General features: G+C 41.2%; 1 protein-coding gene across 1 annotated transcript; it reads right to left on the bottom strand.

Annotated features, from left to right (window-relative positions):
* Positions 1-364: 364 nt before the first annotated feature.
* Positions 365-12,544, bottom strand: LOC135479414 (thymidylate kinase-like). The gene is made up of 6 exons (XM_064759241.1): positions 12,280-12,544; positions 10,114-10,222; positions 9,624-9,711; positions 8,807-8,864; positions 3,421-3,674; positions 365-2,616 (listed from the first exon to the last, which is right to left on the bottom strand). Exons 1-6 carry the CDS (start codon positions 12,416-12,418, stop codon positions 2,506-2,508), a joined length of 759 nt encoding a protein of 252 aa, XP_064615311.1. The 5' UTR covers positions 12,419-12,544; the 3' UTR covers positions 365-2,505.
* Between the last annotated feature and the right edge of the window lie 2,516 nt (positions 12,545-15,060).

Below are 15,060 nucleotides of genomic sequence, written 5' to 3'. Positions count from 1 at the left end.
CACTGAACAATTATTTATTTATTTGATTGGTGTTCTACGCCGTACTCAAGAATATTTCACTGATACGACAGTGGCCAGCATGATGGTGGGAGGAAACCAGGCAGAGCCCGGGGAAAATTCATGACCATCCGCAGGTTGCTGTAGGACCTTCCCACGTACGGCACTGAACAATTAAAACACTGGCCAAACCAACTGAAAACATCAAATATTTAACCATATTGCCCATGGGCTAATAGTTTGAATGCCATCTCCGTTGTTTTCAAGATGATGAGTTCAACGCATTTTAGTATTTAACTTGCATGAATTCAATATCTAATCATTACAACTGATCACACTGAAGTAAAATCCATTCAACTAAAATGTCTCGAGTTTTCTTCATGATTTTTTATCCAAAGACTTTGGGTTGACAGAGAATAATTCAGAATATGGGCTATAAATACATCACAAATCTCCTATCACAGAGTTATTAGAATATATATATATACTATGTACAAAACATATTCTAATACAAGTAGTTTGTGTAAATAGAGAATGTGTATCTTATTTGGAATGTTGTAGCCTCTATGTAAGGTGACACCAATTATAATTTGTGTTTTCTGAGGAGCTGATTCCTAAAAATCCAGAAACAGAATATACGCATAAAACTGAAATTCTACCTTTCCATTTTTTTTATGATCCCCATGTTTTTGCGATATTCCTGTTCTTCTAGGCTTTCCAAGCACATACATGTGTTTAACAGGAAAACTGCCAGGACAATCCACATTTTCCACCAATCAGATGATTTTCAAGTATTTATTTTTACACCATCTTCAAACATTGAGGGGCCCCGTGGCTCAGTCGGTTAGCGCGCTAGCGCAGCGTAATGACTCAGGAGCCTCTCACCAATGCGGTCGCTGTGAGTTCAAGTCCAGCTCATGCTGGCTTCCTCTCCGGCCGTAAGTGGGAAGGTCTGCCAGCAACCTGTGGATGGTGGTGGGTTTCCCCCGGGCTGTGCCCGGTTTCCACCCACCATAATGCTGGCCGCCGTCGTATAAGTAAAATATTCTTGAGTACGGCGTAAAACACCAATCAAAAAAAAAAAAAAAAAAAATCAAACATTGAAAATAAGATTTTAGTATTCTGCCTATTAAACAACAATTAAGCTTGGTTTGGCCTGAATGAGTCAAATAAGGCATCTCAAGTGCTTTGTGACAATACATGAAGGGGATTTTCATGATGTTTAAAAGAATTAACGTCGATAAAATGTATGCTTTACATGTATAGATTTAAAACAGCTACTCTATCCGTGAACACACCTAATTCTGATGTGACATCAATGGATTCCTTTTTTGCCCTTTTTCACACTAAAAAAAGCCTTTTCTTTTAATGAGTTGTCATACAGATTTAAAAGTGTACAGTAGCAGTGATGACAGTATTGAGGTTCATCCCATGGCCACATAAAAATTCCAAATTAAAAGTTGATTTAAAGTATTACCAAGCCATGTCAACAAAAATTGTCTTCTTTTTATACAAAAAGATTAGTGTTTTATGCACAGGTAAAAAATCAAGACTATGCTACATAAAAACAGGATACTTTCATAATACATAATGATCTAATCTTGTCTAATCACATTTTTCAATCTTGTCTTATCACAGTTTTTATGACAAAAATGGGCATATCAAAATCAAGACTATGCTACACAAAAACTGGATACTTTCACAAAACATAATCTAATCTTGTCTCATCACTTTTTTCAATCTTGTCTTATCACAGTTTTTATGACAAAAATGGGCATATCAAAATCAAGACTATGCTACACAAAAACAGGATTCTTTCACAAAACATAATCTAATCTTGTCTTATCACATTCTTCAATCTTGTCTTATCACAGTTTTTATGACAAAAATGGGCATATCAAAATCAAGATTATGCTACACAAAAACAGGATTCTTTCACAAAACATAATAATCTAATCTTGTCTTATCACATTTTTCAATCTTGTCTTATCACAGTTTTTATGACAAAAATGGGCATATCAAAATCAAGACTATGCTACACAAAAACAGGATTCTTTCACAAAACATAATAATCTAATCTTGTCTTATCACATTTTTCAATCTTGTCTTATCACAGTTTTTATGACAAAAATGGGCATATCAAAATCAAGACTATGCTACACAAAAACAGGATTCTTTCACAAAACATAATAATCTAATCTTGTCTTATCACATTTTTCAATCTTGTCTTATCACAGTTTTTATGACAAAAATGGGCATATCAAAATCAAGACTATGCTACCAGTACACAAAAACAGGATTCTTGGGTAAAAATGGGTATATCAACATGTAACTACTTTAAGTACCTTAAATATTATTAGGACAAAAGTGAAAAAGAAGTAAACAGATAAATTGCATAGTGAAATTTGATAAATCTCTCCGGATATAATAACCTTTTTAAGTGCTTAATAATGCTTTGTTCATGGTCTTTAAAAACACTGTTTCAACAACAAAAAGTCAGTACTTTTATCATGTCCACAAAGCTCTGATGTCTTCCCACTGAACATCTTTCATGGTTTTCTTCACCAAGCTTTTTATTTCTGCATGAAGATCCTCTATATTCTTGTCAGCGTCTATAACCTGTAACCCAAATATATATGTCTAAAATATGTTTTTTCCGAGGGAAACATGCTGGCAATTTTTCATTCCCATGTAGTATGGGAGCCCAAATTTTTTAATGGAATTTAATGTTAGTTTAAAATTTCTTTTTATGCAGTATCGTTAATACTAAAACCACATATTTAGCCCAGTTTTTCTCAATTTTAGTTCAACTAATGGAATGTCCAAATTAAAGACGTATTTGACCCTGCTTCCCTTCTTAATTAGACAGCTGATGAACATTTAGGGTTCAAAGACCCAGAAGATTTCAAATATCAAGGCTTTGTCATGGCTCTTCTAAGCCCAAATTCCATATATCCATATTAACTGGATTAAATATTCTACAGTTTATATAAAAGCTTACAAGAAAGTAAAACAATCTAATTTATTTAATGCTCACATGCCCATATACACAACAGTGCTTCAAGCAATTACAGATACGCTGTTGAACACATTTCTCCGAGAGAACACTCTTCAAAGTCTGCTAAAGGTACTTTCGATTTCTAGGATTTCAAGACCATGATGTAGGAACCTGTACCCTGTAATCTGGAATAAGTCATTTCTTCGAATGTTGTGATTCTCCAGAGCTAAGAGGAAACCAACACACCTATATGTCCATACAGATACACAACAAACGTCATGACATGAGTTTACAAACAGTGCATCAGTACACCAATGTGAGCAGAGGAGCTAAAAATGCAAGTCAAATGTTCACTAGGCCACATCATAAACTCCGCATTAAGAATTAAAAATCAATTGTTTCACATATTCTTTTATAAGTCTTACCTTCCAGTCTTTTTCCCGAATAATTTCAAAGCTTTCAGCCACTTTCTTCTGAAATTCTATCTGCTCGAACCTCTCACGGCCGAAGTCTTCTCTGCGAGCCGCCTTCTCCGGACTAAGTGTCAGGTAGATCACCAGGTCAGGTTTAGGAAGGCCTACGTCAGGCTGCTTACACCAGTCCACTGCCAAACCACCCTGCCAGCACCAAAAACATACATGTATGGAACACACAGGAATGGCATGGTGAACATGCAGTACACAGTTACATGGTACACACAGAGAATGCATTGTGAGCACATGGTATACAGAGGAATGGCATGGTGAACATGTAGTACACAGTTACATGGTACACACAGAGAATGCATTGTGAGCACATGGTATACACAGGAATGGCATGTTGAACATGTAGTACACAGTGACACATGGTACACACAAAGAATGCATTGTGAGCACATGGTATACACAGGAATGGCATGTTGAACATGTAGTACACAGTGACACATGGTACACACAGAGAATGCATCGTGGAGCACATGGTATACACGGGAATGGCATGGTGAACATGCAGTACACAGTTACATGGTACACACACAGAATGCATTGTGAGAACATGGTATACACAGGAATGGCATGGTGAACATGTAGTACACAGTGACACATGGTACACACACACACCATGCATTGTGAGCACATGGTATACACAGGAATGGCATGGTGAACATGTAGTACACAGTGACACATGGTACACACACAGAATGCACTGTGAGCACATGGTATACACAGGAATGGCATGGTGAACATGTAGTACACAGTGACACATGGTACACACAGAGAATGCACTGTGAGCACATGGTATACACAGGAATGGCATGGTGAACATGTAGTACACAATGACACATGGTACACACACAGAATGCATTGTGAGCACATGGTATACACAGGAATGGCATGGTGAACATGTAGTACACAGTGACACATGGTACACACACAGAATGCATTGTGAGCACATGGTATACACAGGAATGGCATGGTGAACATGTAGTACACAGTGACACATGGTACACACAGAGAATGCACTGTGAGCACATGGTATACACAGGAATGGCATGGTGAACATGTAGTACACAGTGACACATGGTACACACACAGAATGCATTGTGAGCACATGGTATACACAGGAATGGCATGGTGAACATGTAGTACACAGTGACACATGGTACACACACACAATGCATTGTGAGCACATGGTATACACAGGAATGGCATGTTGAACATGCAGTACACAGTGACACATGGTACACACACACACACAATGCATTGTGAGCACATGGTATACACAGGAATGGCATGGTGAACATGTAGTACACAGTGACACATGGTACACACACAGAATGCATTGTGAGCACATGGTATACACAGGAATGGCATGGTGAACATGTAGTACACAGTGCCACATGGTACACACACACAATGCATTGTGAGCACATGGTATACACAGGAATGGCATGTTGAACATGCAGTTCACAGTGACACATGGTACACACACACACAATGCATTGTGAGCACATGGTATACACAGGAATGGCATGGTGAACATGTAGTACACAGTGACACATGGTACACACAGAGAATGCATTGTGAGAACATGGTATACACAGAGAATGGCATGGTGAACATGTAGTACACAGTGACACATGGTACACACAGAGAATGCATCGTGAGCACATGGTATACACAGGAATGGCATGGTGAACATGTAGTACACAGTGACACATGGTACACACAGATAATGCATCGTGAGCACATGGTATACACAGGAATGGCATGGTGAACATGTAGTACACAGTGACACATGGTACACACAGAGAATGCATCGTGAGCACATGGTATACACAGGAATGGCATGGTGAACATGTAGTAGGCCTACACAGTGACACGTGGTACACACACACACAATGCATTGTGAGCACATGGTATACACAGGAATGGCATGGTGAACATGTAGTACACAGTGACACATGGTACACACAGAGAATGCATTGTGAGCACATGGTATACACAGGAATGGCATGGTGAACATGTAGTACACATTGACACATGGTACACACACAGAATGCATCATGAGCACATGGTACACACACAGAGGTAAGATGATGAGTACATGGTAGACCGAGAAAATACACGTACATGATCACACATGGTACACAGAGATAAAATGGTGAGCACATGGTGCATACAGAGATAAAATGGTGAGCACTTGGAGGACAGATGATCACGCATGGTACACAAAGAGGCAAAATGGTGAGCACATGAAGAATAGATGGCTGTACACATGGTACACAGAGATCAGATGGTGAGGAAACTTTGAATACATATACATGGCAGGCACATGCTGAACACAGAACCTGTGGTAAAATGGTGAGCACAGCCATGGAGAATACTTGATGTCACATGTTACACATGGAAAATAGACTGTGAGCATACAGAAAATACATGTACTTCATGTCACGTGTTACACATGCAGAATGGACTGTGACAATAGATTGTGAGCACACAGGAAATACTTTATGGCACATGTTACACATGGAGAATAGACTTTGAGAACACAGAGAAATCATGGTATCTGCTGCTACCCAGTCCAATCAGGTTGAGTCTGGTTTTGATTTAGGTAGATTAGCTCATTTGTCCAAGTGGTTTCGCTTAAAGCGAATTTGTAGCAAACTGTCTGAGGCTAAAGTGGTGGTTGTTAAGTCGTAGTCGATGTGATAAAGTCAGAGTAAGAACTCAATCAAGCAGCAAACAACTCCAGTATATCGATCCTGTCATTGTGAAGCTCTGGAGACAGGCCGAGGATGATATTTTGAAGGTGGTGCAGTGGGAGGCCTTCCCCAGTGAAGGAACTGCCTTAGTTTCACTGGGAATTGGTGAGCCAGATACAGGTCTACAATCTTCCAATCATAGAAAGAAGACACTCAAGCGCACCGGTACCTTGTACTGCTTGGATCCAATTCTAGGTAAGGCTGGCTTGATGAGAGTATGAAGAAGATTGCGCAAGTCAGGATTGCCCAGCGTTGTTCGGCATTCTATGATTCTCCCATGAAAGCATCAGCTGACCGAAATGGTAATTCGTCACTGTCATAAGGAAACAGAACCGTGGGATAACCGTTAACCATGTAAGGTCAAGTGATTTTTGGATAGTGGGTTGTACTTGTGCGGTCTATATATATATAATTGTGTCCAGTGTTGGAAGATGTGTCGGCCTCTACAGAAACAGAAGATGGCTGATCTACCCAGATGTGTCAGCCTCTACAGGAACAGAAGATGGCTGATCTACCCAGATGTGTCGGCCTCTACAGGAACAGAAGATGGCTGATCTACCCAGATGTGTCGGCCTCTACAGGAACAGAAGATGGCTGATCTACCCAGATGTGTCGGCCTCTACAGGAACAGAAGATGGCTGATCTACCCAGATGTGTCGGCCTCTACAGGAACAGAAGATGGCTGATCTACCCACATGTGTCAGCCTCTACAGGAACAGAAGATGGCTGATCTACCCAGATGTGTCGGCCTCTACAGGAACAGAAGATGGCTGATCTACCCACATGTGTCGGCCTCTACAGGAACAGAAGATGGCTGATCTACCCAGATGTGTCGGCCTCTACAGGAACAGAAGATGGCTGATCTACCCAGATGTGTCGGCCTCTACAGGAACAGAAGATGGCTGATCTACACAGATGTGTCGGCCTCTACAAGAACAGAAGATGGCTGATCTACCCAGATGTGTCGGCCTCTACAGGAACAGAAGATGGCTGATCTACCCAGATGTGTCGGCCTCTACAGGACCAGATGTGTCAGCCTCTACAGGAACAGAAGATGGCTGATCTACCCAGATGTGTCGGCCTCTACAGGAACAGAAGATGGCTGATCTACCCAGATGTGTCGGCCTCTACAGGAACAGAAGATGGCTGATCTACCCAGACGTGTCAGCCTCTACAGGAACAGAAGATGGCTGATCTACCCAGACGTGTCGGCCTCTACATGAACAGAAGATGGCTGATCTACCCAGATGTGTCGGCCTCTACATGAACAGAAGATGGCTGATCTACCCAGATGTGTCGGCCTCTACAGGAACAGAAGATGGCTGATCTACCCAGATGTGTCGGCCTCTACAGGAACAGAAGATGGCTGATCTACCCAGATGTGTCGGCCTCTACAGGAACAGAAGATGGCTGATCTACCCAGATGTGTCGGCCTCTACAGGAACAGAAGATGGCTGATGTACCCAGATGTGTCGGCCTCTACATGAACAGAAGATGGCTGATCTACCCAGATGTGTCGGCCTCTACAGGAACAGAAGATGGCTGATCTACCCAGATGTGTCAGCCTCTACATGAACAGAAGATGGCTGATCTACCCAGATGTGTGGGCCTCTACAGGAACAGAAGATGACTGATCTACCCAGATGTGTCGGCCTCTACAGGAACAGAAGATGGCTGATCTACCCAGATGTGTCGTCCTCTACAGGAACAGAAGATGGCTGATCTACCAATCGATCGTCTTTGCCCAGCTCCTCCATGGGCGTACAGCCGTGTAGACATCTTTGGACCATCGTGGACCCTCCATACAGAGGCAATGAAAGATCTCACCACTGGCTCTTTCATTAACATGCTTCGACGGTTTGTGTCATTACATGGATCCATAAGACGGTTGCTTTCAGACCGAGGCACAAACTTTGTAGGCGCAGAACGCGAGCTTCGCGCAGCAGACGACGAGATGGATCATGATTGCGTGCGTGAGTATTTGTTGACAAGGGACTGCGACTATGTGGCATTTAAAACGAATGTTGCAGCAGCAAGTCATATGGGGGGTATCTTGGGAGCGCCAGATCCGGACAGTGCGGTCGGCATTGTTGTCACTTTTGGACTCCTCTGGTACATGCCTTGACTTTGAGTCATTTAGAACCTTTTTGTATCAAGACGTCACAGTAGTAAACAGTTGTCCATTCACCGTTCATAACTTAAATGATCCTCTGTCAGTTGAACCGCTTACTCTAAATCATCTCTTTACTATGCAATCAGAGGTTTTGTTGCCTCCTCAAGGTAAATTTCACCTTGATGCGCATCAGAAGGTTAAGCTTGTTGTTGGTGACCATTCTCATGATGCGAAGGGTGCGCATACACGGCCGTTGAGCCAACTATACCGACCGGTCCAGAAGCTGGTTCTGCTTGTTCTGGAGTAGCTGGAGTAGCACCTAAAACTATCCCCACTTATGATTTTGAGGAGGTATGTGAAAGCTGTAGTTCACAGCACACATAGCTTGTCCCCCCTGATAGAGCGCCTCTTTACAGCATTCGGGTGTGGTCAGGCAGAATCTGGTGTGGTCATTGACCAGCAGAGGTCGTGCTTTGCCGCTGCATGCGTTTTTCCCATTCTGCTATTCTGCGTTTCTGCGTAACAAGAACAAAATGGTTCATATCTGTTCTTTTCTTTTATATGGTGGTAGTTTTGTGTAAGTTTGGCGTCGTATTCAAATTTAGAGAAAATTTTCAAAACAACTGTTTGTATTCATCACGTGTCCATGTCATATTTTGTTGATTGTACTGTATTTGTCTTGTTTTTACAGAGCAACAATATAATAAAAGGCTTTAGTAGCAGAAAACGTTGGCGTTTGTTCTCCTTTGCGACTTGGCGGTCGAACCCAATGGAACGGAACGGGCCGCTATTACGATATTAGTTATAAATGATATGGGTCAAGCAGAGGGTTAACATGAATAAAGCTAATTTAACTGATCTGACAGATGATTTCTGGTAGTATGTCAAAAGCATGACTGGAACATGTGTACATATTTATGCTCGGGGTTGTACGGCAATGAGGAGTCATTAGGTGTGAGTACATGTACTCTGTCTTCTTGTAAGGGAGTCCAAGCTTCTAAAGTGCTGCCGCCACTGAAGCATGATGCCAAAGACACCAGACATGACACCCTACCCTTTCACATTATCCTGACACCGGGCCAACCACTCCTATTTCCTTGTTCTAACCTCTCAGTGCTGAGCGCCAAGGAAAGCAGCAACAGGTATAATTTAAAAACTCTTTGGTATGACCAGACCTGGGTTTGATCCTTCGTTTTGTGACTTAGGGGACTTTTGTAAGAACAACAGATGAAACGATGGCACGCACCTCCTTCTTTACACAGTTGTATACGTACCTTAGCGACTCTGTATGCCACACCCGAATATGCATAGCGATCAACTATCAGAGTTGTCCCCCCTTGCAACAGCTCCTTCATCTTTTTGCTGTAAAATGAAAAAAACTACATATACATGTACCCACAGCTAGGCATTTTCAGAATGTGATGCATGAATCCTATCCCTATAATGCTATGGCCAAACACATGTTTTAATACCTTCACCCATGTAGAAGGCTAATTTGGAAGAGAAAGATTTTCACTTATTCAGAGAACTAAAACTAATTCCCCATATAGCCAAATTTTGTGTCAAAATCACTTATAAATCTTTGCAGTCAGTTTTTCATGAACAAGTTTTTTTTCCAAAATTTAAGGGAATACTCTCCATAATATGGGCTTATTTAGAGGATGCTGTAATTTGGCGGAAATATTCTTGGATATGGCCCTGAATGTGCACTCATTTTTGAGCTGTAAAAGCCCCACCTGAGTCAACAAATGTGTGCACACTTACGCAGCCTCCCACCGATTGGCTGAGAACAGTAGGTGAATCACATGATCATCCAGTTCTAACTTGCCATTTAAATATTCATCGATCAGCTTCCCAATCACAGTCTTTCGATCTACAACAAAAAAAAAAAAAAAAACATCTGTACACGTACCTCAATTTCATTTGAACAAAATCAAAGAAAATTATTTTGTGATAATGGATGTGTTTTTGTCTTTGTCACTGTTGTGTAAAATGTTTAGGTGAGAACAGCTTTAGCAGGGTTGTTTTTTTTTATCCTGTGGCCAAGTATTTGGTAGGTATTTGTTTGTTCACCAGATAATAATATTTATTTATTTTTTTGATTGGTGTTTTACGCCATACTCAAAAATATTTCACTTATACGACGGCGGCCAGCATTATGGTGGGTGGAAACCGGACAGCGCCCGGAGGAAACCCACGATCATCCGCAGGTTGCTGAAGACCTTCCCACGTACGGCTGGAGAGGAACTTTTAACGATTAAGTAGGCGATATCAAGCCACACGCCAAAAGGGCCGAGTTCAAGGTTAGTGAATGGAAAACTACAGGTTTGTATTTCTGAAAGTACAAGCATGAGCTGGATTTGAACTCACAGCGACCGCATTGGCGAGAGACCCCTGGGTCATTACACTGCGCTAGCACGCTAACAGATAATAATAATAATAATACATACAAATAAAATTTGGCCAAATCTAACATCAGGTCAATTTCGGACTAGTATGAAGTTGGGCTAGTCATATGGATGGCAGAAACTGGAGTGCTAGTGCTAAACTACTGACCTTCCTACGGTTAAGGACCACCTTTCCCTGGTTTGGTATAAACATAGGCCTGTTCGCTAGCGTGCTAGCACATCACAATGCTGCACCTGATAAATACACTAAAAGATAACCCAGAAAGACTCCCACTCTTTTTCTATACTGGCCTAGCTAGCGTCATTGGAGTCTCGACACTAACAGTATTAATTACGTACCCAAAGAATGTCCAGGCCGATTCCCTCTGTTCTTGAACAGGTCTCGTGTAAATAAAGGACACCAACCTAAAGACTATTCTCATTATGCAGAGGACCGTAGCCGTGAGTCTACTCAACCTCTGCCGAAAAGCCTGCACAACACGCATACGGTGACGTAAACATAGCTATTTAACATAGTCCTGGCCGACCAATGGAACCGACTCTACTTTCTTCTGGCGGGAAGCCGTAAACAGTAAATGACAGTTGACAGGTGCAGACACCTATGGCTCTATATACGACAATCATGCGATTCGATAGCCACGCCAAAGAAAATGAAAAGATTATGTGGATTTCAAGGTTTACTGTAGAATTTGTTTAGCACAGCTTGTATTCACAGTGAATAATCGTGTTGTGACATCTCAAAGGCGTGATTTGATGACGGAAAGCAAAGACTTCTAAGGAGGTCCTGGCCGCTTTCCATTTCGTCTTCCCTGACGTTGTTGTGGTATAAGGAGAGAGCTATGTCTGCATGCCATGTTCCGTGAGATTAAATAAATTAGAAAAGGCTATACGGAAAGAGGAAACCTGCAAACCAGAGAGTACTAACCCACTTCAACCAATGGAAATTTGTAGTTTTTCGCGAAGGCTTTTTTCTCGTACATTGGCTACGAGCGTTCATTGGCTAACAATGATTACGTCAGTGTCCACTTGTATACGAATGTGATAGGGATTTCGACAAACCGAAAACCGGTAGGTTAGGACAGTCTGGTTTAGAGGGACTACCTGAAGACCCGCTTTCCGACCACATCGCACTGTAACCATATACCCCTTCTCGCTTTAGAATAGATTTATTATAGCCGTGAAAGTTTCCACCCCACATGCTCCACGGCGGTGGCCGCCACATTCCTGTTGCTCGACTATGAAGTAGGACATGCGCGTAGGCCAACATATAGCTGCTCGAACAAAGGAGTATGTATTCGACATAAGAAGCGAAAGTGAAAGTATATGTAGGTGCTATTTTACACTATAAAACTGCCCCGGTGATAAATGCTGGCAGAGTCACTTCAACATAGTTTTTAGACTCGCAGTATTGTCATTTCCTGCACTAGCTAGTCCGAGATTGCCTGACATCAGGTTTGACAAAATTTTTGTTCGGCCAAAGGCACGTCAGAGCGCTCTCCATTTAAGAAACCTGATCAAATACCTGGAGATGGTAGGAACTGAACGTCTTCCTTCTCATTTTCCAAAACCTCGACAAGCTTTTTACACTGTGTGGTCTTCCCACAGCGGTCACAACCTTCAAACACGATCAGTGCTCCTCTTTTAGACATTTCGGTGTTCATCTGACGCAGAGAACGGCAATCAACAGAAACTTGCACTCCACCATGAAAAAGTGGGCCTTAATCACGTACCTGACTACACTGAAACAGGCTGTCAAATGCGAGCACCCCAACCTGTTGCCTGATGTCACTGTGTGATCTCACACGTCACTTAGCGTCATGACAGCTCGTGATGCAACAAAGTACGAAGTGTGGGACCATTGGCTGTTGATCATGTGCTAAGGCAAGTAGGCATTATATGTACTGTAAGTGTACATATTGTACATGTACATATATTTTTCTTTTCAAATATTTCTGTTTTTAGGAATGAATTGGGTAATGTTTAGGGATGTTGTGATATTATCAACGTCATCCACGGTTTGTAGGTCAGTTATTAAATTTATGAATATGTCCTCATAGGCTTGTCAGTGCTTTTTTTTTTTATGTATATATACATGTATATAGAAGGCCTTCTCACTTAGTCGATGTTCATGTACATATGATGTGCGTATATATATAACACTTTATTGTATATTTCGGCGACCATTCCTGAAAAATAGTCATTTGGGCAACCATTCTTTCATAAACTGATATATTCGCTCAAAATAAACATCTGTAGAACAAAATTTTTTTATTTTCATCTTAAACCATTTACACATCAAACAGCATAGAAAAATAATTCATCATCTATTAAATAACAAATATACACAATTCACTGCATATATCTGGTCACCCAAAAGTCAATGCGTCATTTAGGCGACCGCATATATGTCGCCCAAATGACATATTACCTTGTGCACAAACATTTTGGGCATTTAGGCGACCACATCTGTATATGTCGCCCAAATAACAAATTTTCATGTGATATTTTATCTATTATAAGACCTTGTGTTTAGGTGTTAATATGTCGCACAAATGACAAACTTTCATACCTTTTAAGACAATGTTGTATATATCAAAGTTGTTAGAAATATGGGATTCCCATAAACACCAAGAACCTTTGGAGAGAAATGTGTACCTTTTTAAAAGACCTGTGTAGATTTCCTAAAGCCACCACTTATTTGGAGTTATTTATCTTTACACCACTTTATTTATCTACGCTTCTTGTAAAGATGTATTCCCAACTATGCCAATTTTCATACCTTTTAAGACAATGTTGTATATATCAAAGTTGTTAGAAATATAGGATTCCCATAAACACCAAGAATGGTCGCCCAAAGTTAAGCTGGTCACCTAAATGACTTTTTATTTTAAAACGGTCGCCCAAGTACACAACATATACTTCATACACACAGTCAATCAGACGATCATATATGAGAATGTCGTGTATGACTATTTTTGGTTGACCAGTGTTTACACAGGGTCATTCAGACGGCCATATATGAGAGAATGTCACGTCTGCTTTGGTCGACCGGTGTTTACACAGTGTCATTCAGACGACCGCATATAACAGAATGTCGTATATAACTACTTTTGGTCAACCAGTGTTTACACGGTGTCATTCAGACGATCACATAAAACAGAATGCTGTATATGTCTGCCTTTGGTAGACCATCTTTTACACAGTGTCATTCAGACGCCCCGAATGAGAATGTCGAATGTATTCCCTTGGTAGACCAGTGTTTACACGGTGTCATTCAGGCGACCGCATATAACAGAATGTTGTACATGTCTGCCTTTGGTCGACTAATGTTTACACAGTGTCATTCAGACGACCCCATATAATATGTCTCCCTCCTTACGAATGTTGTCAAACCTATGAAATATGGCTGGCTAAAGTCGTAAACTCAACTGTGTTAACGAGAAGGTATTATATGGTAAGGGTGCAATCCTCTGATCCAGAGAAATCTGTAATTTTTTGTTGTCAGTTACTTGCGAAAGGTCGATTTCCTTTCGCAAGTAACTGACATGTCACAGTTGTGGACGGCAGGCTAACTAGTCGTAAAAGCATACACAAGAGAGGGGCGCCTATTACTAATAGCCTCCAAGCCCCAAGGGCAATTTTTTTGATTTTTGATTGCTGCTTAACATCAAACTATTTAAATTAATTGATGGCGGCCAGATTTTGTTGGTGTGGTGGAGGGAAGCAGAGTGGCCACGGTAACCCATCGACCTTTGGCGAGTAACTGGCAAACTCTCCCACATCTGACATATGCTCATACGAGGAAACTTGTAACTCCTCCCGATACGAGTGTATCTGACAGTGGTGAAAGGCTGGAGATGTGAAGTGAGCTCTTCCTGTAACATCATATACAACTATTTCCTGTTGACACCAAGGCCCCACAAACAACTGAACAATGATAGTGGTGAAAGGCTGGAGATGTGAAGTGAGCTCTTCCTGTAACATCATATACAACTATTTCCTGTTGACACCAAGGCCCCACAAACAACTGAACAATGATAACATTTAAAGTTTCCTGTTCGAGAGTGGGATGGAACCCACGTCTGGTGTGACCTATAATTGAACACGAAAAAGGGAGGCTTTCTATCAATTGTGAATAATAGGGATTTGGACCATCACCAAAATGCAATGAATTGGTACTAATAGCCCATTGTTCATAGGTTCACATTTCATACTAGAAACACAAGAGGTTATTGCTTCCTGTTTTCTAATCTAGAACAAAGTACACAATGTGTATCTTATTGAACATAGCTGCATTTATTGT

This window comes from Liolophura sinensis, chromosome 12 (assembly GCF_032854445.1).
Source record: "Liolophura sinensis isolate JHLJ2023 chromosome 12, CUHK_Ljap_v2, whole genome shotgun sequence".
Lineage (NCBI taxonomy): Eukaryota > Metazoa > Mollusca > Polyplacophora > Chitonida > Chitonidae > Liolophura > Liolophura sinensis.
The sequence above is the reverse complement of the archived record's forward strand: the minus strand, read 5'-3'. Positions and strand labels throughout refer to the sequence as shown.

Excerpts from the sequence above, each read along its gene's own strand:
- LOC135479414 (XM_064759241.1), bottom strand. The coding sequence starts at position 12,418 with ATGAACACCGAAATGTCTAAAAGAGGAGCACTGATCGTGTTTGAAGGT. Across the intron at positions 8,865-9,623 it reads TGGCATACAGAGTCGCTAAG|AAACGCAGAATAGCAGAATG; the intron begins GTACGTATACAA and ends CTTGTTACGCAG. Across the intron at positions 2,617-3,420 it reads TTCGGGAAAAAGACTGGAAG|GTTATAGACGCTGACAAGAA; the intron begins GTAAGACTTATA and ends TTTGGGTTACAG.